We start from the raw sequence: 24,049 nt of genomic DNA on the forward strand, positions 1-24,049 counted from the left end.
GCGGTGGGTGCATGCATGGTGGGCGGGCGGAAGGGGCGGGGAGAGGCGTGCGCATGCACGTCGGGGTGGTTGAGAACGTCGCGCATGCGCGACGGCAGAGCGGGTAGAGATGGGAGGCGTGCGCATGCGCGGCAGGAGAGTGGCGTAGTGAGCTGTGCGCATGCGCCGTGGGGCGGTAAGTCCGGTATCTTCTGTCTTTTCTCTTTTTAGCAGCGGTTTGGTGCTGTTCTCTTCTCTCTGCGGTAGAATCTGCGGGAACAGCTTGACGCTGCCTCGAAAAAAACAGGAGGGGAGCTATTTTGAAACCCTGATCGGCTGCTCTCAGCTGTGTTCCTGCGGCTGGTGAGCTCCTGTCATCCTCCTTTAGGAGCCCAAAGATGTATTCACTAAATCAAACGAGGCTGGGCGCTGCAGGGTGAGCTCTGAGGAGCTGCAGATTGGTTTGCTCAGCCGCACGACCTTCTTTTTCCAGAGTGCACTGAGATCCCTAAAGCAACTGAAGCTGTTAGCACATCACGTTGGTGAGCTGAAAGGCAGAAAAAGATCCTGATTCGTGGCCTTGATCTGCAGCTTCTCAGAGGTGACCTCCATTAGCTTTGATTAAGGAGCTGTAAGTCATTGCCATACATAGTTCATTTCTGTCTGATGTTTCTGCAACATTCTGAAGGGAACCCAGACACAAGTCCAGCCATCACATCTCTGTTTCCCCTCACCCAAAAATAAAACAAAATTGCTAAAGAATGGGTTCTACTGAGGACAATTCAGATGAAGATGCTGTTTTTCACAGGGGGCTGATTTAATAGACGTCACTTGGTGTGGTGAGTTGGAGAGAGTTCTCTGCTTGTTCCTTGTAGAGATGGTCTGGGCCCTTATGTAGTGTCTGAATGACCCTCTTGGGAGCCACTTGAGTAGAAGTGGGAGCAAATCCTGTGCAGGTGGGGTGAGACAATAGTGCAGAAGGAAAGAGAGCTGTTAAGTCTTGTCTCTTTACTGGGGGACAAAATAAAAGGGAAAAAAATCACCCCAGTTCTAATATTGGCTTCAGAAACACTGACGTTACTGCGCATCTTAACTGAGGTTGTCACCCTCTTTAGTTCATCTGTGTTTTCCTTGTTTGGTGTAATGATTTCTTCATAGCACTTTTAATCCCAAGAACTGACAAAGCAGTTGCAAATGGATTTGAAGTGTTTTAATGCACTAAAGTGGAAAAGGAAAGGCTTCCTCCAAACCTGAAATGAAAGTGGTGTTCTTGGGGGTGTTACCAACTATCTGTTGACTTTCTAGCATTCAAGTTCTTTTGAGTCAACTTGGCTGAATCTCACTTAGCTTTGAGGCAGGAAGGGCTAAGCTGACCTCAGCCCAATTTTAGCTTCTAGATCAAACAAGTATCAGCTGTCTTGACAGCTTTCAGATGACCCTCTAATGCTGTATAACTTTCAGAGTTGGTCTTTCTGTGGACACTGACTTTTCATCGGTTAGCAGGGAGGCCAAAGTGGTTGGTCTGTGGCTTTGTATAATCAATAGATATCAAGATATTATAATCACAATATAATTGTATAATCAATAGATATCAAGATATTATAATCACAGTATAATCAAGAGAATTAGGCAAAATAGACAACGATCACAAAAAGAGAATAAGTGGAAGAGCTTACCCTTTGGCTGAGCTCACCACAAAACACCAAGAGAGATGATCTCCAGAAAAGATCCTTCCCCTCTGGTAGCCAGCTCTTAAATAGGTCTAGGAGAGGTGCAGCCAGGCTCCACCCCTTCCGGCAGCACAGGTGAATTGCCTTCACCTGTGCTCCTGTGGCTGACTCATGGCTCACCTCAGGTGATCAATCGGAGGTTCAGGCCGTGACTCAGCAGTTCCCATACAGGCTTCCAGCTGTCTTCTTATGGCTGCCTTAGAGGTGGCTTATGACATTTCCAAGCTAACTTCTGGCAGCTTGATGTCGTTATTAGAACTTGATCCAATATCAGTGGAATCCCTGGAATTTTAATTTTGAAAGATATCAGTTTTTCTCTGCCAATTTTGCCTCACTGACTTAACTGTTGCTTTTTTTCTTGGTGTCAGAGGAGTGCAAGCAGAGAAGTCCATCCTTCCTGCCAAGCTGCGTAAGCCCACGTCTCCTCACCAGCAACTGCACTAGATTTGCCAAGCCTGAATTTGTCATTGCCATCTGAGCCCTGGAAGAACTCAGCAGATCCTCAAGGTGCTCAGCATTACCATGTCTGGTGGTGGCAGGTGAAGTGAGGAACGAGACCTTCTAGCAAGTGTCTCTCTGGGGTGGAAGAAGTGCCTGTGGGCAGGTTTGTAATGGGAGGGTGAGCTTTGGCCACCCCAGGGTTGGGGAAAGTCTGGGGTGGGTGTTAACTGGGGCTCTTTTTGAAATGGGAGGCTGTCTCTTGAGAGCAGTCAGCTGGTGTAACCGTGGAAGTGTTGTTGGAAGAGAGGAAGAGTGATTTCACTCAGTGCTTCTGTTTCAGAGACTGATTAGCAGCACAGAGGAGCCCAGCAGAGCTGCCTGCAGCCTTGGACAGCACACTCATGGTCTCAAGGAGTGGGCTTCAGCATGCAGCCATCACCTCCTATGCATACAAACTCCAGTGTCTCAAGTAAGGATGCTGCTTCTCATGTGGGGTAGAGGGCCTTCATTGGACTGCAAGAGGTGTCTCAATGCACTGCTTACTGTGCCTGCAGAAGCCAGGTGAGGCAAATCTCCAGGGAGAGGGACAAGGCCAGACTGGACTTAGAGAAAGCAGAGAGACACTGCCTGCAGCTCAGCAGGGAGTTGGACAAGCAATACATCGCCCTCAAGCATAGCCAGAGCAAGCTCAAGTAGGAAGGGTTCTTTTGGTTGAACAGGGAAAATGGTTTTCCTGTGAGTGCCTGCTGCCTCTCCTTCCTATGCCAGTCTCCCTTTCTGAATCTCTCACTTGTCTGGACATTGTGTGAGTGGCAGAGAAGTCCCTAAAGACCCCTTAACTTGTGTGCACTTCACTTATGCTTCCAGTATCTCTCTAAACAAGTTCTTCTCTTCTGCTTTTTGTGGGGTGAGCATGGATGCCTGGACCTCACAGTAATCTGAGAATAAGTTTCAGCTGCCCCCAGACATGTTGCTTATCTGTTCCAGGGATGTTTGGGCTGAAATGGAGGCGAAAGAACTGCTTTTGCAGCAAGCCATCAACCATCAAGTGAAGCTGGAGGCTGATGCACAGTTCCTCCAGGGCAAAGAGGCCACCCTTCATGGGAGACTGAACCTCATGATGAAGGTAAGTGAAACTGTCCTGAATTAAATGTTTTCACTCCTTCAGAGGAATCAAAGCAGAAGTGGTGACGAGGCTGGATAACTTGTCTGGCTTTTGCTAGGAAGGGCAGGATTTTATGGAGAAGTTGTGAGTCACATCCATACTACACAATTAAAATAAGGATCTTATTTGCTGGCCAGGACACTATTGAACCCTCTTGTAGTCTGTTGAGAATGATTTGGCCCTTAGTGACACCTGAACTGATGGCTGAGGCTAAAATTGTATGAAGGAGCATATAGTAGCAGAGACAAAGGTGTCCCTGTGCCTGAATATTATCTTAGAATAATTCGATTTGTTTGGGATCTTTAAAGGTTGTCTCATCCAACTCTCCTGCAATGAACGGGGATATCTGCAGGGCTGGAGCTGGATCAGATTGCTCAGAGCACAACACCCAGTTTTGCCTGACCTCCAAGGATGGGATATCTACCATATCTCTGGGCAACCTGTGCCAGTGTTTCATTATCCTCACTGTAAAAAAAAAAAATAGGCTTTTTTCTTTTATCCAATCTAAATCTCCCCTCTTCTACTTTGAAGCCATTTCCCCTTGTCCTGTCACAGCAGAATCTACTAAAGGGTCCCCCCCCTTCTTTATTATAGCCCCCTTTTAGATACTGAAAGGCCTCTACCAAATCTCTTCAGTGGCTTCTGTTGATGTAGTTATAGCATCACTGAAAGTGACTAGGTTGATCAGGGAGGTCTCCTTCCTCTCAACAACTAGCACAGACAGGTAGTTTTGTGAAGCAGAGGTACAGACAAGCCTACAGGGCTGTCTAGCTCTTATTCTATAAAGCCTATGCTTCTGTCTGTTGTTTGGAGAGATGAGCCAATCCCCAGCCCATGTGGCATGCCACTGTCCTGCCCAAAGTGGGATTTCCTGTGAGCAGTGCTGCGATCTCGTGCTGATGTGTTAGTAGTTCTGCAGCTGCCCACTGAAGGTCCAAAACTGATAAACTGAGGACCCACAACGCAAAGAGAATCTTCTCTGCTTCTACTGCAGGAGAACACAGAGCTGCAAAACAAAGTCATGGAGATGGGTGAGAAACTGACCGCCTCTGAGAAGCTGGTGTTGGAGCTTCAGAAAGAGCTTAACCTCATTGTGAAGGACAAGGTAGCCTTTGTTTCTGTTTCTGTGTTGTGGTTAAGTCTTCTGAAGAATTCTTCAAAAGGTTAATCTTTTTTTTTTTTGAAATTTGGTTTATTACAGCTCAGTTGTTGTGTTACCCGCCCCACTTTTGAATTCTCCTGCATATTAATGACAACCAGGAGAAAAGAATTACTGTTTTAATTTAGGCCTTTCAGAGCTTGAAAGGAGGAAATTTGCAAGTATAGAAAACTATACAAATCTGAGATTTCCAAGTGAAAATTAGATGTTCAAAAAAATTTCTTCTTAACAGGTATTGAATAAAGGGCTTGTTCTTGTTATTATTAGTAGTTGACGTTTCCACTCCAGTGAGCAGCATGAAGTGGATCTGGGAAAGAAATGAGTCAGCATTCTCAGTAGCTGGTTTGGGGAAGCCAGTCTGTCTGTAGTTAGGTGTCTCTGTCTTAAGAAGAAAGATGTTCTTTCCCCTCTTTCTGCACTTGACCCATCCCACTGGCATCAATAGGAACCTTTCTTCTGAATCTAGGGCTTTAGGACTGTGACTCCAGTGATTTTGTAGAGCTTCTGTCTCTCCACTTGGAGAGATGACAATTTCCTTGATGAGAAGTGTTTCCCTGTGCTTGTGCAGCTGGACCAGGAGGAGCCCCGCAACCCAGAGCTCCTGAACCATGGCAAATACTTTGCAGAGATTGTGCTGGAATACGAGCGGCAATGCCAGGTACCAGTGGGCAGCTCTTCAGCAATGCTGTCGTGATGCATACAGCTGTCATCTGCACATCTGTTGGGTGCTGCAGTCTGGGGCAGAGGAATGGGGCAGTGGTGAACAAAGTGTGAAGGAGTGGTTTTCCTTCTTGCCTTGCTCAACATCCTTTGGCAGGAGGCAGGGCACAGCTATGCCCCTAGTAAAGGAACCTAATGCCTTGCTCCCACAGCTGTGGGAGCACAACTGTGTGTTGGTTCCCCTGCCAGGTTGAGGGGAATATGGGTAGGTTGCAAATTTCACCCTTCCTGCTACCCTGTAGCCGTGGACTGTTTTGTGTGGGAATCATGTAGTTCCTTATATACAGGCAGACCACTCCAGGCTCTGCTGTAAGGTATTTTCTCTTGAATGGAAAGAGAAAGCTGTGCTCCTTTGGAATGCATACCATCAGCCAAATTCTTCTTTTGTTTTTCCCTTTCTTTTTCTGTTCCCCACTTCACAACCCCTACAAAATTACTGGGCTGTGACAGAGAGTCAAGGTAAGCCTATCCAGGTACTTGGTGCGTGCACAGTGCTGGCATTGGTGTTGTGTGTGTTGCACCTCCTTCTCAGCACTGTGCTGCTGCCCAGAGCTTTGGCTCTCTGAGATGTGAGCACAGCCTCTGTCACCTTTCTATGGTTTCTAAGCAATGTGTGTCTCTTGCATGTTTTGCATGGCTGGGTGTTCTCTGTGTTGGCTCCTGATTGTGCAGTGTCCTGTACTTATTGCATTGTCTGTGTTTCCAGGTGCTGTGTGTGATTGTAGAGCACCACCAGGTAGAGATGGTGACTTACCAAATCTCTTCAGAGGCTAAAATCTGTGCATTTGCAGCAAAGCCATTGACAGATTCAGCAGATAGCTCCTCTTGAAGCTGTAGCTAAAGGCAAACATGCTGAAACGCTATCCAATATAGCAGTGCTCCAGGTGGCACCAGAGGGCTGAAGATGCTTGGAGCTGTAATTCTTCCTAGGGCTAAGCTGTCCCAGGGTTGTTGATGCAAATGCAGCTGGATGGAGATGCCTTTGGCTTCATCCTGCCATGTGAGGCACCCAGCTGGGTGCTGAATCCTGAATGCTGGCAGCCTATGTCCTCCTGTCTGCTCTTCTGTTTAGAATGGAGGTTAAACAAACTAGGTGTACTTTTTTCTAGACCTGTTCAGTAATATTCGTTAGTTTGGATTTGTGGAAGTTCCACAGCTCGTATTCTTATGCAGCCCATTCATTTTCTGGATAGTGTAGCATGTAGGATGTAATTAGATGTCAGTTCAAAGTGGAGGGGAGACAGGATTTCTCACGCGCTCTTGCATCCGGTGTGGGATTCAGAATGTAAAGTGAAACAAGGGGGTTCCCAGATCCAGATGCATGGAAGTGGCTCATTGCTCAGCGTGGTGTTCATCTGTGAGACTCTGCTGTGGGGTGAGACTGGATAAACTCCTGTGCTGCCTTTGGAGCGCTCTGCTCTAAGCAGGCAGTGGGACCTGTTTCATGCAGTGCTTTCCAAGAGCTCAGGTCCTTTTCACCTCGTTTTGTTCCTTCTGCAACCTGGGAACATTCTGTCCCAGTCCTGGGAAGCTTCACAGCTGCGTCATGGCCTGTCTCTGCCTCAGGTGCTATGGGACCAGAATGGCGTGCTGCAAAGAGAGCTGGAAGAGCTGCGTCTTCAGCTGCAGGAGAAGAGGGCTGAGAGAGGGCTGCTGGCTGGAGGTAAAATGCAGGGGTGTTTGGGGCATCTCTGTTTGTTTGGCAAGAGCAAGGTTTTGTGCTGACGGGAGTAGTGGGAGTGTAGAGTGGCTGCTCCTGGTTTTGGCACTGGGCAGCCATGCAAGGGAAGAAAGGAATGATGGATGGTGAAGGAGCGACAGAGGTGGTTCCAACGTGTGAGCTTGTGACAGCAACATGAGGACTTGGCAGCTGGGAACGAGCTGGCAGATTTTCACTGTAGAGAATGGCGAAGAAACACAATATAATTAAGTGGGGTCAGAGGTTCAAGCTGAGCATTAAGAAAAAACTTCTTAGGATTGGCTGCCATATAGATGAGAGAATCTGGCTTTGGTGATAGTCTTTCTCTGAGCAGGAGTTGGATTAGAGAGCCAGAGGACTAGACTCCAGCACTTCACAGAGTGTGGGGCAATCCTAAGTATCAAGCACAAGGACAGTGGACCAAAGACTGTTCTCGCAATGCATCTTTTTCCCAGTGTGCTCCTCTCCCAACCATCTGGTTCCCATTTCTGTGTGTGCAGAGACATCAATCACGACGCAGCAGCTCCAAGAACAGCTGCAGGACCTGAAGGTGCAGCTGGAATCCAAGGTGAGTTGTGGAGACTGATGTCCAGAATTCTCTGCACAGCTGCTTGGCGAATGGAGGTGGGACATCTGTATTCCCATGCCCATTTTAGCAGTCAGGAAGATGCAGAGCCCTCATGGGTGGGCAAAAGCTTTGTGAATGACTCTGTCACCTTGCAAAAATTTTGCATGAGTTTTGCTTCTTACGTGGAACTAGAGATTATTTCTACTTTGCATTGTCCCTGTAAAATCAGCACAAGGACCAGAAGGAGAAGCAGCAATGTGCCTCCTGAGAGCATGGAAATTACCAGAGCTCTGTCTCCCTGTGCTTCCAGCACACTTTTAACCTGCTTGCACTAAGATGACAGTGTGAGCCCAGCCCTCTAGACAGCAGAAGGATAGATTATCCTGAGTTGGAAGGGACCAATGGGGATCAGTTTCCACCTTCACTTCTTTTTCTGCTGAACTAGAGGTCATGCATTCTTGCTGGGTTTCGACTGCAGCGCTGCAACTGTAAATCCTAAACTGCCACACAGATGACAGACAGTTCAAGGAGCACAAAGCTGCTTGCAGACCTTCTGCCTCCGTTGTGCTAATCCCACCCTGGTTTTTATGATTTTTCGAGGGGAGCTGTGAAAAGCAGCAGCTCCTCACCGCCACCTCTAGGGCAAGGGGCTACTCTGCAGGGTGGAGGAAAGATGTAGGAGTGTAGAGACGATGCTTCTCCTTTCTCTATGGAGTCCCAGTGCTGCAAACAAGGAGAAAGAGTGTGCTGACAGCTGGGAAAACTGGGGTCCATTTATATTTGCTTCTTAAAGGCTGCTGTGTGCAGCTGTTTATTGTCCTGAGTTCACTAGGGAGCAGAAATGTCTTGAGAGTGTCCCCTGCTGGGAGGAACCATTAGGGTGGTTCGAGTCAGAGTTACCAAAAGAGAGAGGAGCCCTCAGGAGCACAGCACTAATGTCCAACCACTGTTTCTTTCCAACAGGTAAACTATTATGAGGAGGAAATGGAGCTAATGAGGAAAAACTTTGAAAGAGAGAAGGACAGCAAGGAAAACGTCAAGGTTGAGATGAGCAAGGTGGAAGACCAGGAAGAAGACCTGAAAGAAACAGTTTCAAAGTACCAGGTTGTAACTGATGTCATGAAAGAGCAAAAAGGTGTGCAGAGCCTGGAGCTGGAGGAGAGGTTTGAGATGGAGCCAGCCAGGGTTGAACTTCAGCACACTGAGGACATAGGGCATCCAAGGCAGCAGCTGAAGCAGGAAGGAGAAGAGCTGAGAACGCAGTGCAGGAACAGAGGAAGCCTCAGGTATGGTGGTGTTCTTTTTTTGGGTCTAAGTGGGCAACAGAGGGTGAATACACCCCCTGCCTGCACCAGAATGGACCAGGGAGATTTCTTATGAGTCTGGAGAGCTTCTTCAATTGGGGAAAAAAAAATCTAGGCATTAGGGTGAGGATACAGCAGTCTGAAATGGGACATCCAAACTCCTCTTACATGACTGCTTTTATTTGAAGACTTCAGTTTTCCTTTAGTGTTGTGCAGGTGTGTCAGAGAAAGTGCCAGCAAAAACTGTACCTAACAACAAAGAGGGAAACAGGATGGTTTTTATCAGTGTTTTCATATGATATTTCTCTTTCTTGGTCCTTTAGCAAACTTGCTGCTACTTGCTAGATCATTACAGTCTGCTGTCTGAAAAGCAACAAAAGATGGCTTAAAATTCTCTGTTTGGCCAAAACAAACTCATTCACAGAAAAGTAAGGTAATCTGTGAATAGGTGATCATCCTCCTTTCCTGTGCTTGTGGTGCCAATTCTGCAACCTTCCTCGGGGTCAGATTGGCTTTGTGAAAGAGATTAAAGAGGAAAGTATAGGAACATCATGGAGGAAACTGTTCATGCCTGCCCCGTCCTGCTTCCCAGTGCGCCCCACCACTGTCCCCTGTTTCCTTTTGCCTTGCTGTCTCTTTGTGTGTCTCCACTGCCTCTTTTCAGCATCTGAGACCCCTTTCACAATATGCAGGTGGACGATTTCTCTGTTGCTCTCTGTTATAGGGCACAGTGGTGTGGGAGCTTGCTGTAATATTTAGTAATTTTGCAACCTAAGGAATACTGTATTGTCTCTCCAGCAAAAATGTGTTCCAGGGCTGGTTGAGCTTTTCAAGCTGTCCCTGCCATGCAAGCTATCAAATCCAGGTCAGAGAGATGTTAGTTATCTTTTGGAAAAATGCAGAGGTTGAATATAATCAAAAGCAGTAATGGAGTGAATGTTGGTGTGAAGGCAGCTGTAGTGTAGCAGCAGCACTGCTGTGAGAGGAAGTAATTTCTCAGTGATAAAGGCTGCTGAGGAGCAGCGTGCCCAGGAAAGGCAGTGATGGGTCCAGAAGGAAAAGGATGCAGTGTCCCTGTGGAGGATAAGATGTGAAAGAAGGTAAATGGGATGCAAGTATCAAATGATGGCTGTTAAGAGGGTGGAAAGAAAACAAGGTAAAACAACAAAAAACACCAGGATGAAATGGATATAATGTACAAATCATGAAGCTGAGCACTCTGGTACTGAAGGGATGATGTAGCTGGAGAGTTGCCCTCCAGTTGGAAAGGAGCATGTACCCAAGACTTGGGGAAATAGAACAGCAACTCCTGTTGCAACCTCAGCATCAAAGGAATAGGAGAAGAAATGAAAGGTGTTGTGATAGGCTGGTACAGATGTCCGTTGCAGCAAATGGACTGCTCAATCCAGAAGCTGGAGCCAAAGCTGAATGCACTTGTCATGGAGAAACAAAATCTTGATAGACAAGAGGCTGTGCTTGGGAAGGAAACAGAGAAAGCAAAGATAGATTTGCCTTCACCCGGCAGAGGCAGCAGGATGTCAGGACATAATGTGATCTAGAGGGAGGTAGAGCAACATAGCAGCACAGGAGGAAACATGACAGTCAGGCTGTCAAAACGGAGCTGCAGAGGGAGAGGAACAGACTGAAGCTGCAGCTGATGCAGCTCAAGGACTTTGTGCAGTAGTTGGAAAATGATCCCCAAACCTCAAGAGAGCGGTGGGTTTGAGCACTCAGGCAGTTTGCAGAACCGAGTGCTGCGACAGCAAAAGAAGACCAGATGTCTTGTGTAACACAGGACTGCTTAACACGCTGGTCCAAGACACTGACAGCAGCTCTGTTCTGGCTTGCTGTTCCCTACATCTTTTCCTAACTGGGGGAGTGTGGTCAGAGAGCTGGGATGTGCTCACGTGGCCCTGGCTGACTGTGCACTTGTCTCCTCTGCCTTGCACAGCTGTATGTGGGTGTTGGAGATTCCACAGGAAGAACAGCATGTGAATCCTGATGTAAAACTGACTCAAAGAGCGGCTGCTGTGTGGAGTATCCTGCTAAGCAGGGGGAAGCAAACACTAGGCAGTGCACTAGCACTCCTTGCTTGGGGAGTAGAGCAAGAACTTCCCTGCTCAGCTCCTCTGCCTCTCATGTTGAGTGACAAAAACTACAGTGCTGTTTTCCATGTTGAGCTAGATAGGCTCTTCTCCCATGCTCTTCTCTGCAGAAGAATGGAGCCTGTAGGGATCTAGAGGTTAGCACTAACTATTGGATAGTACTGTGCTCTTTAACACAGGGCTTACCTGCCTTTCAGCAGATGCCAGTATTTGTGGCCTCGTGGGAGGCTAAGAGTAGAGAAGGAGAGGAAAGACAACGAGGCTGAGAGGTTTCCTTGCATTTGGTCTCATAGCTGTCACCCCTAGCACTGTAAAATCACAAACAAGCTGGCTTTTCCTGACATGGCCTTATTGCACTCAGGTGTTGGGTTTGCCACCTGGTTATCCTGAAATGAAGTCTATGTATGTCATGATGGGCCAAGCCAACAGGTTTGCAAACAGATTTTAGTCAGCTGGAAGCCACATAAATTCAGCATCTTATGCTATTTCTCCTTATTCTCTTTTGTTTTCCTGCCATCAATACTTACTACTCTTTCTCCACCTTTGACAGTTCTTTGATTCTCCTTCCACATTCTGCTTGAGCTACTGGATGGATATTTCTCAGAATTCTTTCGTTCTTCTTGTCCTCACAACATGGATGGGAACAGAGAAGGAAGACTGTGTAAGATGCAAAGAGCAAACTGGGCTTTTGTATGGTTTTTTTTTTTGTATGGCGTGATTTTTCACATTTCTCTTTCTCTCCCTGCAGGGGAGAGCAGGGCTGGCTTCTGGAGGAGAACAGCTTGCTGAAAAGTCAACCTGGGAGACTCCAGGAAGAGCTGAGGGAGGCTAAGGAGGAGTGCAGCAGACATGACGAGTAAGAGAGGAGCCAGTTGTGGGAAGGCTGGCAAATGGGTGGATAGCTAATATTCGTGAAAGAGACTGCTGCTCAGGTGCATTTACCTGATTTCAGCTGTCCCAAGCTGCCTTTTGTTTGCTTATTTCCAAAAGCCAGCACTCTCACCGCCTTCACTTCATGCAAAAGCAGCCAATGCTGGATCAGGCTTAGCCAAAGGCTGGGTAGGCCAGAGGACTGGGTTCAGAGCTGCATTTGGAGAAGACACTGGGGGCAGAGATGTGCCGAGTGTGGAAAGTGTGAGATTCTTGTTTACACAAACATTTTTATTGGTGGCCAACTGCTGCCTTTGTAAGCTTGGGATAGATACTGGTGTCTCTTGCTGTATAATAAATGAATATTAAGATGTCATAATTACAAAATAAACAAGAGTTAGACAAAGCAGATTATGATAACAAAAAGAGAGTAGATAGAAAGCCTACCCGTATCCTGTGCTCACTTTCAAAACTCCAGCAGAGTGGATCTCCAGAAGAGATCCTTCCCCCCTGGTCGCCCTGTAATCCACTGTCATTCTCCACGTGCCATCCAACTTTTGCACTGGCCATGTGGGGGAGTTATATGGGCTGTGTGCAGGTCTCGATATTTCATCTTGCCCACCCGGGAGCCTGTACTGTCTCACGTTAGTAATGCGGTGTGGTTTCAGCAGGCAAACAGGCCCATGTTTTGCATGGCCTCTTAATATTGCCTGCACTGCCCAGACACTGATACATCTCTGTCGAAGCCTGAACTCTCCCACGGTTGTCTGGAGAGCCAGACCCCATAGAATATCGATGCCCAGGATGTATTCTTGGACTGGGGCAATAGACACCTTGTACTCCCGGGGTGGGAGACGCCCAACCCCCAGTTTTAATAGTGGCCATGCCACTGTGGAGGCAGCCAATTGTCCTTCTTTAGTGATCAGTACATCCTTGTTAAGTCCCTGAAAGTAATCTGCCACGTGATATGGGGAGATATTGCCATAACACGTAAGGGACCCCATTTTTCAATGATAACCGCTAGTTCATAACAGGGGGATCCCACACATCCTGGGATCTGCCCTGGAATCATTTTCTCTAGAGGGGTATTGTTCTCCCCCTTGACCCATTTATAGAAATTCCAAAGAAAAGACATGATGTAAATTTGGCCTGCCTGGCTCGCCAAATGTATAATCAATGAATATTAAGATGTTATAGTTACAAAATAAACAAGAGAGTTAGGCAAAACAGATTACAACAACAAAAAGCAGATAGAAAGCTTACCCCTATCCTGGGCTCACTTACAAAACACCAGCAGAGCAGATCTCCAGAAGAGATCCTTCCCCTCTGGTAGCCAGCTCTTCAATAGGTCTAGGAGAGGTGCAGCCAGGCTCCACCCCTTCCTGCAGCACAGGTGAATTGCCTTCACCTGCGCTCCTGTGGCTGACTCATGGCTCTCCTCAGGTGATCAATCAGAGGTTCAGGCCGTGACTCAGCAGTTCCCACACACTTGCTCAACCATAAACCAGGGAGCCAGGCTTCCCCACTGTACTTCATACTCTGAATTTTTGGTCTCTAACACTGTTATAGGACTTCAGGTGTCCCCACCTCTCTGCCCTGAGCTGAAACACCCACTCTGGAATCAATTCAGGACCATGTCTGTTCTGGCCTGGCTTGTCTCCTTTTCCAGACCGAGATCAGCTGTGTAGGTCCCCAAAACAGAGGTTGTGTTTGCTGCTTTCTGTTATGAAGCTAATCATATCCCTCTACCTGACAGGAAACACGTGAGCAAGTTGAGCAGAGAGAAGGTAGAAAAACTGGCTGTAGCAGTAAAGTTGAAGAAGTCGGTAAGAAGCCATTAACAATAACTGACAGATTCTTGGATGTGGGGTTTAAGAGGACAAAAACTGCATGGTCTTATAGGGGAGGATGCAAACGTCTTATCTCAAGCAACCGAATCTAATCTTACTTGGAAGAAACTGCTTTGTTTTATAACTATCAAGGAGGGAAAAGATACGTGACAAAAGCCTGTGAAAGTCTTTGCAGAAGAGAAAGGTGGTACTTAATACGTCTCTAAAAAGATTAGCTTTAAGCACTTGCTCTCATTCCCTGAGTTTCTACTCAATCCCAGTCTCAAACACTCATGCTCCCAAGCCTGTGAACAAGTATGTGCAAAAGGCTTGGTCAGAATACTCATGTGATTGAGGATAGCAGGTTTTCAAGTACTCACCCTTTTTCTGGGACTCTTCCTGGCTAAAAACAGCAACTTTTCTGGAAATATCTTCACTGTTTGGGTCTGTAATGATGTAATGCTATAACATGATGGAGAGTTATAATAATAACTGCAATAATAGCAGGGTGGCACAAACCTAGTCCAAATGCAGCAGCCCCAGATGCAGAAATGAAGGAAGAAAAGTTTTCTAACCTTTGGAAGGCTTCCAGCAGGCAGAGATCTCCAGCACGGTCACTTTACTTTCACTGCTGGCCCTTAAATGAGGTCTGGGAAGGGGTGGATCCTGGCTCCACCTCTTTCAGTCACTCAGGAGTATTGCATGCACCTGAGCTCCCCTGGGGGTGGTCCTGCCTTCCCACCAGGTGCTCAGTCACTGCTTCAAGCCCTGACTTAGCATTTCCACTACAGAGGCCATCATCTGCAACTGGGTGGTCCTTTCCTGACCCTTGCTGAGTCAGCTTCCATAAGCCTTAGGCCCAGGTACACTGCACACTTTTCCTCCATTTGAAGAAAGCTGTTTGTTACCTGTTTTCCTGAGAAGCTAACAGGAGTGAGGGGGCCGTGAGGTGTATGCTGGTAGATGCAGGCTTCCTGCTGACACGTTAACTACGGAAACTGCACCTTGCTCAGGTGACGTTCCCAGGAACGTCAAGGGGATGGTGCCCTTTGGTGTTGATGGAGGTTGCATTTGTAGCCCTTCTTCTATTATGATAGTCCACTCATACTGCACTGATGCCAATCAGTATTTCTGTTACATGGCTCTACTGTCAGACCTTAGGACCCCTTCTCTTCCTTCCCGTCCAGCCTCTTCCAAGGTTGTAATCTGTGTAGGCTTTCCTAAGCATGAGGCTGTTCATGGCTTCGGGGCTTGGTTCAGGTTGGAAAATGAGTTCTGGGTGCATGCAAGGTCCTGTGGTGACAGCAGTGTTCCTATGTAGGGACCCAGCAGTTTCTGCTAGTATTCCCACTCCAAACCTTTGTGTGTGTTTTTATTTTATTTACAGAGTGGAAAGAGCAATGTGGAGGTGTCCCAGACAAACATCAAGGTGAGTAAGCTGAGCCATAAGATCCTGGAGCATGACATCGGCCGCAGCGCCAGCACTGGGTCCACCCAGCTGCAGAACCAGAGGCTCATGGAAGTCAAGCAACTACAAGGAGTGGAGATGGCCATGAGGCCGGAGCACTGCCAGCAGCATGCAGCGTGTCGGTCGGAGATGGAGCTGCTCTGGCAGCAGCTTGAGGCATCGCAAGAGGAAGTAGGTGCTGTTTGGTCATTGACAAGGTAGCATGCAGCTGGGTGGTCCCTGTGATGTTGGTGTTTCCCCACTTAGGGCTGTATTGAACACCTTCCCCAGACAGAAGAGACAGTCCTCTTTGAGAGCTACAAAGGAGTCACCCTTCTGCAGCTCCCAGCACTATCAATCCATGGCTTTGCAGGCTGCCTGTTAAGCCTACCTGTCATGATTCTACTGGTCTGCTGTGGCCATGATGACATGAGACCTAGGGTGGAGGCTGAATGTGCTGCTTAGCCCCTCCTTTTATGTGCAGCACACCTTCAACCTGTCCTATTGCTGGCACAATGCTGTAACTGGCAACCTTTCTCTGTTGCAGCTCTTTGAAGCCAAAGCAAGCTTGAGTCTGGCTCAGACTCAGCATGCACTGCAGCTGCAGCAGGCCAAGGCACAGCTGAACAACGTGGTGCCAAGGAAACAGTTTGAACAGCTGCAAGCCAGCTTGGAAGAGGAACAGTGCAAGGTTCAGCAGCTCCAGGCAAACCTCCAGCAGCAGGCTGAGCAGGCATGCAGACAGCTGGTCAGGACCCAGGTAAGCAGGGAGCTGCAAAAGTTCCCTCAAGGGTACCAGAGAGGGAGCACTACCAGCCTGGAATGGAGCTGTGGTCAAGGGCGCCAGAGGATTGGATGGAAAATTCTGTACCTGAAAAATGCAATTGATTTTCAAGTTCCAGCTGCAGTTTTCATTCCTTATGAATCTTGTCACCACCCTGTGCTTGATCAGGAGTACACTCCACTTCTATTCATCTACCTCAGACCAGATACCTTGTGCCTAGAGGGCAGGAATCATTTAGGGAGACACTTTGTGTTGGCTTAGGCTGTGGAAAGAAAGCTTGAGCCCTCTACATGGACATGCACAGAGCAGGCTGGCTTTAAATGTAGGGCACCAAGACAACAAGGTGTTGGGTTTTAAAAAACAGACTGGTGCTGAACTAGGGAAGGTGGTGCTGGTCTTAAGCACTCCCCACCAAACTCTTTGCATCTTGCAACACCTCCACTGCTCCCCCATTCACACTTCAGGGAGAGTGCTGGGACCTGGTGGGATGTATACATTACCTGGGACAGCTCAACATAACATCAGGATTTTGTTTCGTGCTGAAGAAAGAACATGAGCGCCTGTTGCAGGCAGCTGTGGAGCAGGCAGAGGGGTTGCAGTGTGACCTAAGGAGTGCTGAAGCTGCGCTTGCAGATGGGGCAGCTCGCCTCAAGGATGCACAGGTGAGTGCAGGAGGTGCTGGTGCCACTTGTCTCTGCTGGGCTGGGACTTCCATGGAGGGACACTGAACCTTAAGCCTCCTGTCTGTACCGCAGGCTCAACTGTGCAGGAACAAACTGCTGATTAAAGATCTCCATGAAGAAAACAGAGGGTTTGCAATGGCCCTGCAGGCAGCTGAACTGAAGCAGATGAGCGCTGAGAAGAAGAACCACATGCTGGAGGAGCAGGCCTTGGCCTTGAAGAAGCTCATTGGAAAAATCACACCAGCATCTCTGAGTGCATGATGGAGCACTGCTATGGCAGCCTTGCTCCTGAGCCTGGCTGAGGTTTGTCAGGTATGAAAGGAGAAATCTGGCCGAGTAATCAGCTTTGTTCTCTCTGATCTTGCCAGGATTTCCCTGGGTAGAAAGTAGAAAATAGAGATGCTAGTCCTTCAAGGAAATTAGTCCAGTGGGTAGCTTAATTTTCTTATTATAAATGCAATCTTTGGTGTCAGTCCCAATGGCAGCATGTGCTGTTGTCTCAGGGCAGCCATTCCCCAGGAGCTGCCTGCATCTGGAAAGCCAGGGCAGAGGGGGCTGCAGGTTCCTGCATCTGGTGTACTCTGAGTAGAAAGCTGTATTCTGTATTGTGGTATCAGTACTTCCTGCCATCTCCAGCCTCCTCTGAATTTCAGGTGTCTCCTGCAACTATTGCTGAATTTTTATTTTTTTTTTTTTTTTCCTCCTTCCCTACAGTTCCTCTAGGAGACTCTGAACCTGAAGTTTCCCAAAACCTGAGCCTAGGATCCAAACTAACTTGCTGGTGGGTTGTTGCCTCTGCCATAAGCAGATCAGAGCATCTGAGGGAAGAGTCCTCTTCAGATTTCAATCTCCAAAGCTTGGGGCAGGGCTGGTGTCCCCTGTGCACCACCATACTTCAGCAAGCTGTCCTTATTGCACATTCTCAGGGAGAGCAGGAAGCACGGTAAGTAAAGCACAGCATTTCACCTTCCGTGTTAAGTCTTCACTGGCAAGCTTTCTAAGATGCCACAAAACCAAGCATTCACAGGAGCAGATAACAGATATATTGATCAGCCCAGGGTATTACCCTCTGTACATCATTACACCCTGCCTTGCTCTCTGCCAGGCTGTGAAAGGACTTGTGATTCTCAAGGGACTGTGGTGACTGCTGCAGCAGAAAGACTAAACAAGCCTGACTGCAACAGAGTGGTGACACAGAGCCTGACAGTCAACATAGGCAAAAGGGCTTCAACATGATCAACCTAATGTTGGAATGAAAATAAGGGTGGATAAATTGGCTCTTAACTCCTAGCCTGGCAGTGCTGGGATGTTCTCCAGCCCTGCTTCTATAAGGGACAGGATAGGGACAACACCAGGAGAGGGCTGACTGAGAAGGCCTCAGGTCTATGGGTGATTTTTCTGTTGCAGAAGATGGCAGAGACTTCTCTTGTCTTGGGGCAGCCCTAAAGAGTAGGGCTATTGAAGAAGCTGGTAAAGATGAAAGCCCACACAGGGTGGCAAAACAAGGCAGGGAACACTCCTGAGCTACCCCTAGCTTAGGCTGGGAGCAGCAGTGAAAAAACTGCTTGGGCACTTCTCTGCTTGCATTCTTCCTTAAGCTACTGCTTTTTTTGCTTGTCAGATGGGCATCAGGCCAGGAAAGCCTGCAGTCTTACCTAGAGCTTATGCTTTTGGAAGTACTATCTCTCAGCCACTATTGAAAGTGAGCAGCTCCACATCTAGCCCCAGAAAGAAACTCTTGAAGCTGACCTGATGGTTGAAGTTCACTGAGACACCTAATGACCTCCTAAGCATCACTTTGCACAGTCAATCTGGGTTGAACAAAAGAGCCAGGTCAGAGAGCTGTAAAGAGCATAACATAGACTCTCGAAGAGCTATTAACATTGAAAGCTGAAGCAGTTTTTTATTTGGCAGCTGTGGAACTCTCCCAGCTGGTCAGTCTCTTATTTTCCAAGGCACAAAGAACTGCTCCAAGCAAAACTGCATTCACAAACCCTGCTTGTAGCTCTGGTGCTTACAAGACACCCTCCACCCACTGCAGGACTCTCAGGCTTACTGTGTTACTGCTACGCACCCTTTGGTCACAAAGTGCTGGCCAATGTGGTTTGCTTACAAGCTTGGAGATGATCTTTGTGTCAAGCTGTTATGAGGAGTTGTAGGGTGCTCTAAAATACTGAGGCGGCTGAAGTCCTGCACAGACCACCAAGCAAAGGCTCCTGTCCTGCACGCTTATGACAGAATGTGCTCCAGGACTCCTTGTCTGATTAACTGCTCACATTTCCAGCGGGGCAAGAAGTGCTGCACAGAAACACAGACAGATTTTCCCTGAAATACAGGCAGACTGAATTTGTTATTACATAGCCAATTCTGCTACATCACAGATCAGGCAGGGGTGAAGTGCAGTCCTGGTGCATGCAGACAGCTTGCAGCACACACAAGGGAGCCACACATGGGGGAACTGTGACATGCTGTAAAGCTGGGATGGGCAGGGCTACGTCACAAGAGTGGAAGGGAAGGAAAAGAACAGGAGAGGATTTAAACCTTGTTTTCATGTCACAGGTACCTGGCTGTTCTTCTTTAACAGGACAGTGGTGCCATCATCGATCTCAAATTCTCCATAGTCTCTCAAACACCGCACCTGTGAAGCAGAAGGGTAGCTGTGTCTGCAGCAGCACACCTCCCACAGAAAATGTCAGACATCACTGCAAGAGACGCAAGAGTTATGGAGCATGTGTCTGAAGTGTGGACATATTCCTACCCACCTCACACAGCCCTGACTTGAAAATACAAAACCAGGTGGACCCCATAGTCTGAGGGCCCTACCTGATGTTCTCTTCATGCCTCTGCCTGCAACATGAAGCACAGTGGGCAGAGCAGGCACTCCAGAGACTAGGGAAAGAGTAGCACTGCACAACAGCAGCATTTCTAGAGCCTCCTCACACATGTAGCAGAAAATGTCAGTCTGTTAGCAGTGAAACAGTTATAAAGAGCAGGCTGGTTGCCTGTATGTTTTCTTTCTAAGAGAACACAGCACTCAGCTACTGACTCCGAAATAATTTTCCACTTGCTTTTGCTTTGCTGTATCAATGGCATAAAATGATTTATAGTCTGATCTGTGAAAATCTATTAAACAATGACAAGAAAGCACCAACACCTAGTTAACAATGCTTAAGTGACAACAAGGTTTCTAATTGATCTGAAGAGGTCTTTAGAAGAATAATTGAATTGCTACAAACTACAGGCTGCAAGAACTTTTCACTGCCATTCAGAGCACTCACCACTACTACACACATTTCCTGCAGACTAGTCATGCATTTGTCAGCATACTTTGTTCACAGGCAGCAGCCAGCACTCGTGCACTTACTTCAATGTACAGGCTTTTAGGAGGCTTTATGTCCTGTGTAAGGTCCAGTCCCTCCTCTCCTCCCACTGACCTCATGTAGGTAGCTAGGGATTTCTTGTACCGATTGAACCACTCCACCTGCAGATGCCAACAGCAGTCCCTCAGGCAGAGCCACACAGCTCATGCTGAAGGACATGTTCCTGATGGGTGACACCTGGTTTGTTTGTGCTGTCACAGCTCTCCTTTGAGTACGAGTTCTTCTAAAGGGGGAAAAAAATAAAATCTGTTCTGGGCACAGGGCAGTCTGGATTTGGGCTGGCAAACATGCTGACCAGCAGCTCTGTGCTTCAGTCCAGCATTTGACTGACAGCATTTGAAAGCAGCATGTGAAGACTAGGATGGTCAGAGCAGATGACCTTACTGGTCTTCCCAACCTTTACGCTTCTATGAACAGAGTTCTGTGGGCTGTGAGTCTGATCTGATGAAGGCGATGATCCTTGAAGTGGTCATGCATTACTGGTACTTATCATGCATTTGGGATTGCATCCTTCAGGCATAAAGAAACAAACTGGTATTTACAGTAAGGCACATCAGGTGTCTCAAGTTTATAGTAAAGGAAAAAGACGTAATGCTGTTCTGACTGTACTAAATCATTTGGGAGGAGTGAAGGAATACTGAGAGGGAAATAGGGTAACAGTTGAAAAGCAGGCTGACTCACTTCCTCGGCTGCCATGTGGAACTGGATGGCATTGGGCAGAATGCTTCCATACTCCCACCGGAGCGCCCGGATCCGTAGCAGCCGGTCGTACCTGGGGGGGACACGAGTGGCAAACACGGCATCTTTGCTGATGCAGCGCCTGTTTGCCCTCGCAGCGCTGGGCAAGAGCTCTGCTTAGGGCTCTCTCCTTCCTCTGAAGGATGCCGTTTTTGACCCGTTCATTAGTTCGAACTTCTCGAACAGAGGAGAAAGCCGGGGGCGCTGCAGGCCGGGGCCCCAGCACGCAGCACTCACAGGTAAGCCACGATGCAGCGCTGGTTGCGGAGGAGGCAGCAGTGCCGAAACCGGATGAGGAAAATCAGATCCGTTCGGCCCGACTTCGCTTCAGACCTGGCGGATGAGGAGCCCGGTTACAGGGCGGCGTTACAGAGCTCCGCGGCCCCGCCCTCCCCATTCAGCTCCCACCGCGGCACTCACACATCCGCCTGGTTCCGCTCGTACAGCGTCCGCATCTCCTCCAGCACCTGCCGCAGCTCCTCCGCCTGCAGCACCGCAGAAGCCCGGTGAGGACGGGCCGCCCTCGGCTCGGCCCTCGCCCCGCTCCCACCGCACTCACCCGGAAGGGCGGCAGCCGCCCGCCCGCAGCGCTCTGCAGCTCCCGCACAAGCCCGACCGCCCGCTCCCCCGCCATGCTGCCGTGCCGCGCGCGCGGGAAATTTGGCCGCCCCGCAGCCAATGGGAGCCGAGGGGCGGGGCCAGGAGGGAGGCCGCGGCTCCCGGGAACGGGGCTGCGAGGCGGGAAGGGGCGGGTGTTCGACGCTGGGACTGGGATTGCGCGGGAAGGTGCGGTGAAAAGGGGCAATTAAATAAATAAATGTGTGTGTGTGTGTATGTATATTATATATATATATATAAATATATATAAAACAGTCACTTTGAATTGGCTTTTGACATGCGTTTTTGAATTGAGTTTTTAAATTGCACTTTGAAATGCACTTTATCATTGGAACAAATGCAGTCAGCGTTTAAAATTGGACCAAATGCGATTAGCAATGTAATGTTTAGAATATAAAGGTGAACCTGTTTTCACTGCTCTTCTGTACGGCCTTCCCGAGGCTGGCCTGTGCCCCAGCCCACTCTGCTCCCGCTGCCTTTGGTCCCCATCCCATCCCCAGGTGCTGCCCAAACCCAAGTCAATGGGGGTGAGGAAGTGGGGGGCTCCTGCAGGTGGGCAGGACATCTGGCAGCCTGAGGCCAGGCACCCAGCCCTGTCCTGCTGTGGGCATTCACTGCCAGAACTTTGTCTCTCTGATTTCATGGGTCTCTACGTTGGCACCATTGGCACACACAGGCAGTGCTGGTGCTTCAGGAGCCCGTCCTGCTGAGCTGGGAAGGATCGCAGTGATCAGCATCCTTCCCCACTTCCACATCCCCAGTTCCATCAGTCCCCAGCTTGACCCATCCTCAGTTCCATCCATCCCCAGTTCCAGCTGCAGGGAGCCACTGGGTACAGCAGCCATGAGCAGGGGTGGTCGTTTGGGGGCAGCTCTTTGCCAGATTAGAAAACATAGAGATAGACAAAATGAATGAAGAATTTACAAACATCTATATTTTGTGTTAGGAAATGTGATAAAATTAGGAAAACGGCTGAAGACACTGATTTGTACAACTCTGGGCTACTTCAGGCAATGAGAGGTTTACATAGCACGGGTTTAACAAGATAAAGCTCTCCCACAAAGCACACAGGTGACAGACAGCTTGTCGGAACCGGACACAACACAGCACCAATACACGTGTGATGTGATGGACAGTGCCAGGCCATTCCCCGGGTGGGTAACATACAACCTCTGGATAAGGCAATTCTTAATTCAAGTCACAACATACCCAGGCAGCATGCAGGGAAAAGTCATTTATTTTATACATTGGGATGACACACCTCGCAACGTTTCCATGTTATGTAGCATATAAACCATTCAAATAACATATATATATATGCTTTATATGTATATATATATATATATATATATATATATCTCAAGTCAACAGTTTTCTTTACAGGAAAAAAAATTTTTTGTTTTTTGGTTTGTTTTTTTTTTTTTTTTTTTTTTTTCTTTTTTGGTAAAAATAAAACTATTTGAATTCCCTAATTAACAAAATGCACAGTGATCAGAAACCCAGTTCTTCTCCCAGCTGCTGCCCATCCCCATGATGCCACGGTTGCAGACGCTGCCGGGGGCTCCATCCCACACACCCCACATCCCTGCTTCACCCCCTGCACCTCACACTGCTGCCTCCTCTCCACTACAAGTGCATGAGGAGCCGATCCCGACCCATCCCTTTGTCACCAATCTCTGGCTTTTTACCATCAAGAAGTTTTATGACTGCTCAGAAGCAAAAAACAAACCACCCGACCCAGCGACCCATCCAACCCAACCCCTCTGCCATACGTATCTCTGGTAAGGTGGGGTCTGATGGGTACAGATAAGGACGAGTTCCTGGTGCAACAAGTGTAAGGATCGCAGACGATGATGGGAGGTGATTTTCTAGCATTAAAAAGCTCTTTCGAGCAGAAACTCTGAGGAAGGATAATAAGACTTTTGTTTTGTTTTTGTTTTTGTTTTTGTTTTCCCAACAAAATAAAGAAATCTCTAATTTCAGAGCAGACGGATCTGGGCAGCTTCACCCCTGGTTAACCTCACACCCACCAGGCCCAGCTCTGACTTGTGGCATTGCAGATGGAGCTGCAGGGCCATATGAGCGTGATCCCTCGGGGGTGGTTTGGGGGGCCCAGCTCATCCCACAGGTGCTCAAACTGTGGAGGGGGCACTTGCCCACATCTCCTCCCCTCTGCTGTGTCCCATCCATCACCCGAATGGTAAGAAGTCATCCTACGTCTCCCTGTGCCTCTCTGTGTCCCTCTGCTCCTCTACATACGGCTCTGGTTAAAAAGGAAAAAAACAAAAAACCAAAACATGGGTCTTTTTTGTTGCCCTTATATATATACCAAAATAAAAGCAAGTCTTCCCAAGAGAGCAGGGAGAAAGGTGCTTTCACAATGACATTCAGAGCAAAGAGAGAGAAACGACGCTTACAGACCATTAAGAGAGCTATCTTTGGCAGAATATTTCAAATAAATTATTATTACAAATAATTTCCACAGTCGTATGTTTATTTTGAACATGTCACTTTCAGCTATAGGGGTACTTGTTCACTACTCTCTATGAACTGGGAAACACCACAGATATAAAAATAGATGAGTTCAGCACAATTTCTCGAGGCTGCCACGACTATCTCTGATGGTTTCAAACGACACAGAAAGCACAGGGTGGCTCTATGGCCATGTGTGGGACGGTCAGCCTTCGGTGGGGACGGGATGTGTGGCGTCACCATGGCTTCGGATGTGGCCTCGCATCTCCGGGTGCACTGCCCCATTTTTGGGCCAGGTCCCGTCCCCATGTCCACAGTCACCCCAAGGGATGCCAGGTTGTCCGGTGGCTGGCCTCCC

At 48.2% G+C, this 24,049-nt stretch overlaps 2 protein-coding genes across 15 annotated transcripts; one reads left to right on the forward strand and one right to left on the reverse strand.

The window, feature by feature from the left end:
• The first annotated feature begins 92 nt into the window (after positions 1-92).
• NINL (ninein like) lies at positions 93-19,634 on the forward strand. Of its 14 annotated transcripts, none has more exons than XM_042883208.1 (20): positions 121-175; positions 473-610; positions 2,078-2,313; positions 2,491-2,619; positions 2,705-2,842; positions 3,138-3,276; positions 4,310-4,420; positions 5,043-5,132; positions 5,645-5,653; positions 6,761-6,857; positions 7,349-7,461; positions 8,425-8,747; positions 11,619-11,726; positions 13,497-13,566; positions 14,957-15,208; positions 15,564-15,776; positions 16,265-16,462; positions 16,556-16,795; positions 17,198-17,426; positions 19,043-19,634. In XM_042883208.1, the coding sequence occupies exons 4-18, from the start codon at positions 2,552-2,554 to the stop codon at positions 16,742-16,744; spliced, it is 2,118 nt and encodes a 705-aa protein (XP_042739142.1). In that variant the 5' UTR covers positions 121-175; positions 473-610; positions 2,078-2,313; positions 2,491-2,551; the 3' UTR covers positions 16,745-16,795; positions 17,198-17,426; positions 19,043-19,634. The 14 variants fall into 14 exon arrangements, with proteins under 14 accessions (XP_042739124.1, XP_042739173.1, XP_042739198.1 ...); XM_042883198.1 differs by lacking the exon at positions 121-175 and adding an exon at positions 224-342; XM_042883214.1 differs by lacking the exon at positions 121-175 and adding an exon at positions 224-342 and having other exon boundaries at positions 473-580.
• GINS1 (GINS complex subunit 1) lies at positions 18,042-21,235 on the reverse strand. Its single transcript, XM_042883304.1, has 7 exons — positions 21,161-21,235; positions 21,022-21,086; positions 20,839-20,934; positions 20,545-20,635; positions 19,848-19,964; positions 19,047-19,121; positions 18,042-18,781 (listed from the first exon to the last, which is right to left on the reverse strand). Exons 1-7 carry the CDS (start codon positions 21,233-21,235, stop codon positions 18,713-18,715), a joined length of 588 nt encoding a protein of 195 aa, XP_042739238.1. The 3' UTR covers positions 18,042-18,712.
• Between the last annotated feature and the right edge of the window lie 2,814 nt (positions 21,236-24,049).

The sequence above is a fragment of the Lagopus leucura genome, unplaced genomic scaffold (genome assembly GCF_019238085.1).
Source record: "Lagopus leucura isolate 7727_CA_CO unplaced genomic scaffold, USGS_WTPT01 Super-Scaffold_73, whole genome shotgun sequence".
Lineage (NCBI taxonomy): Eukaryota > Metazoa > Chordata > Aves > Galliformes > Phasianidae > Lagopus > Lagopus leucura.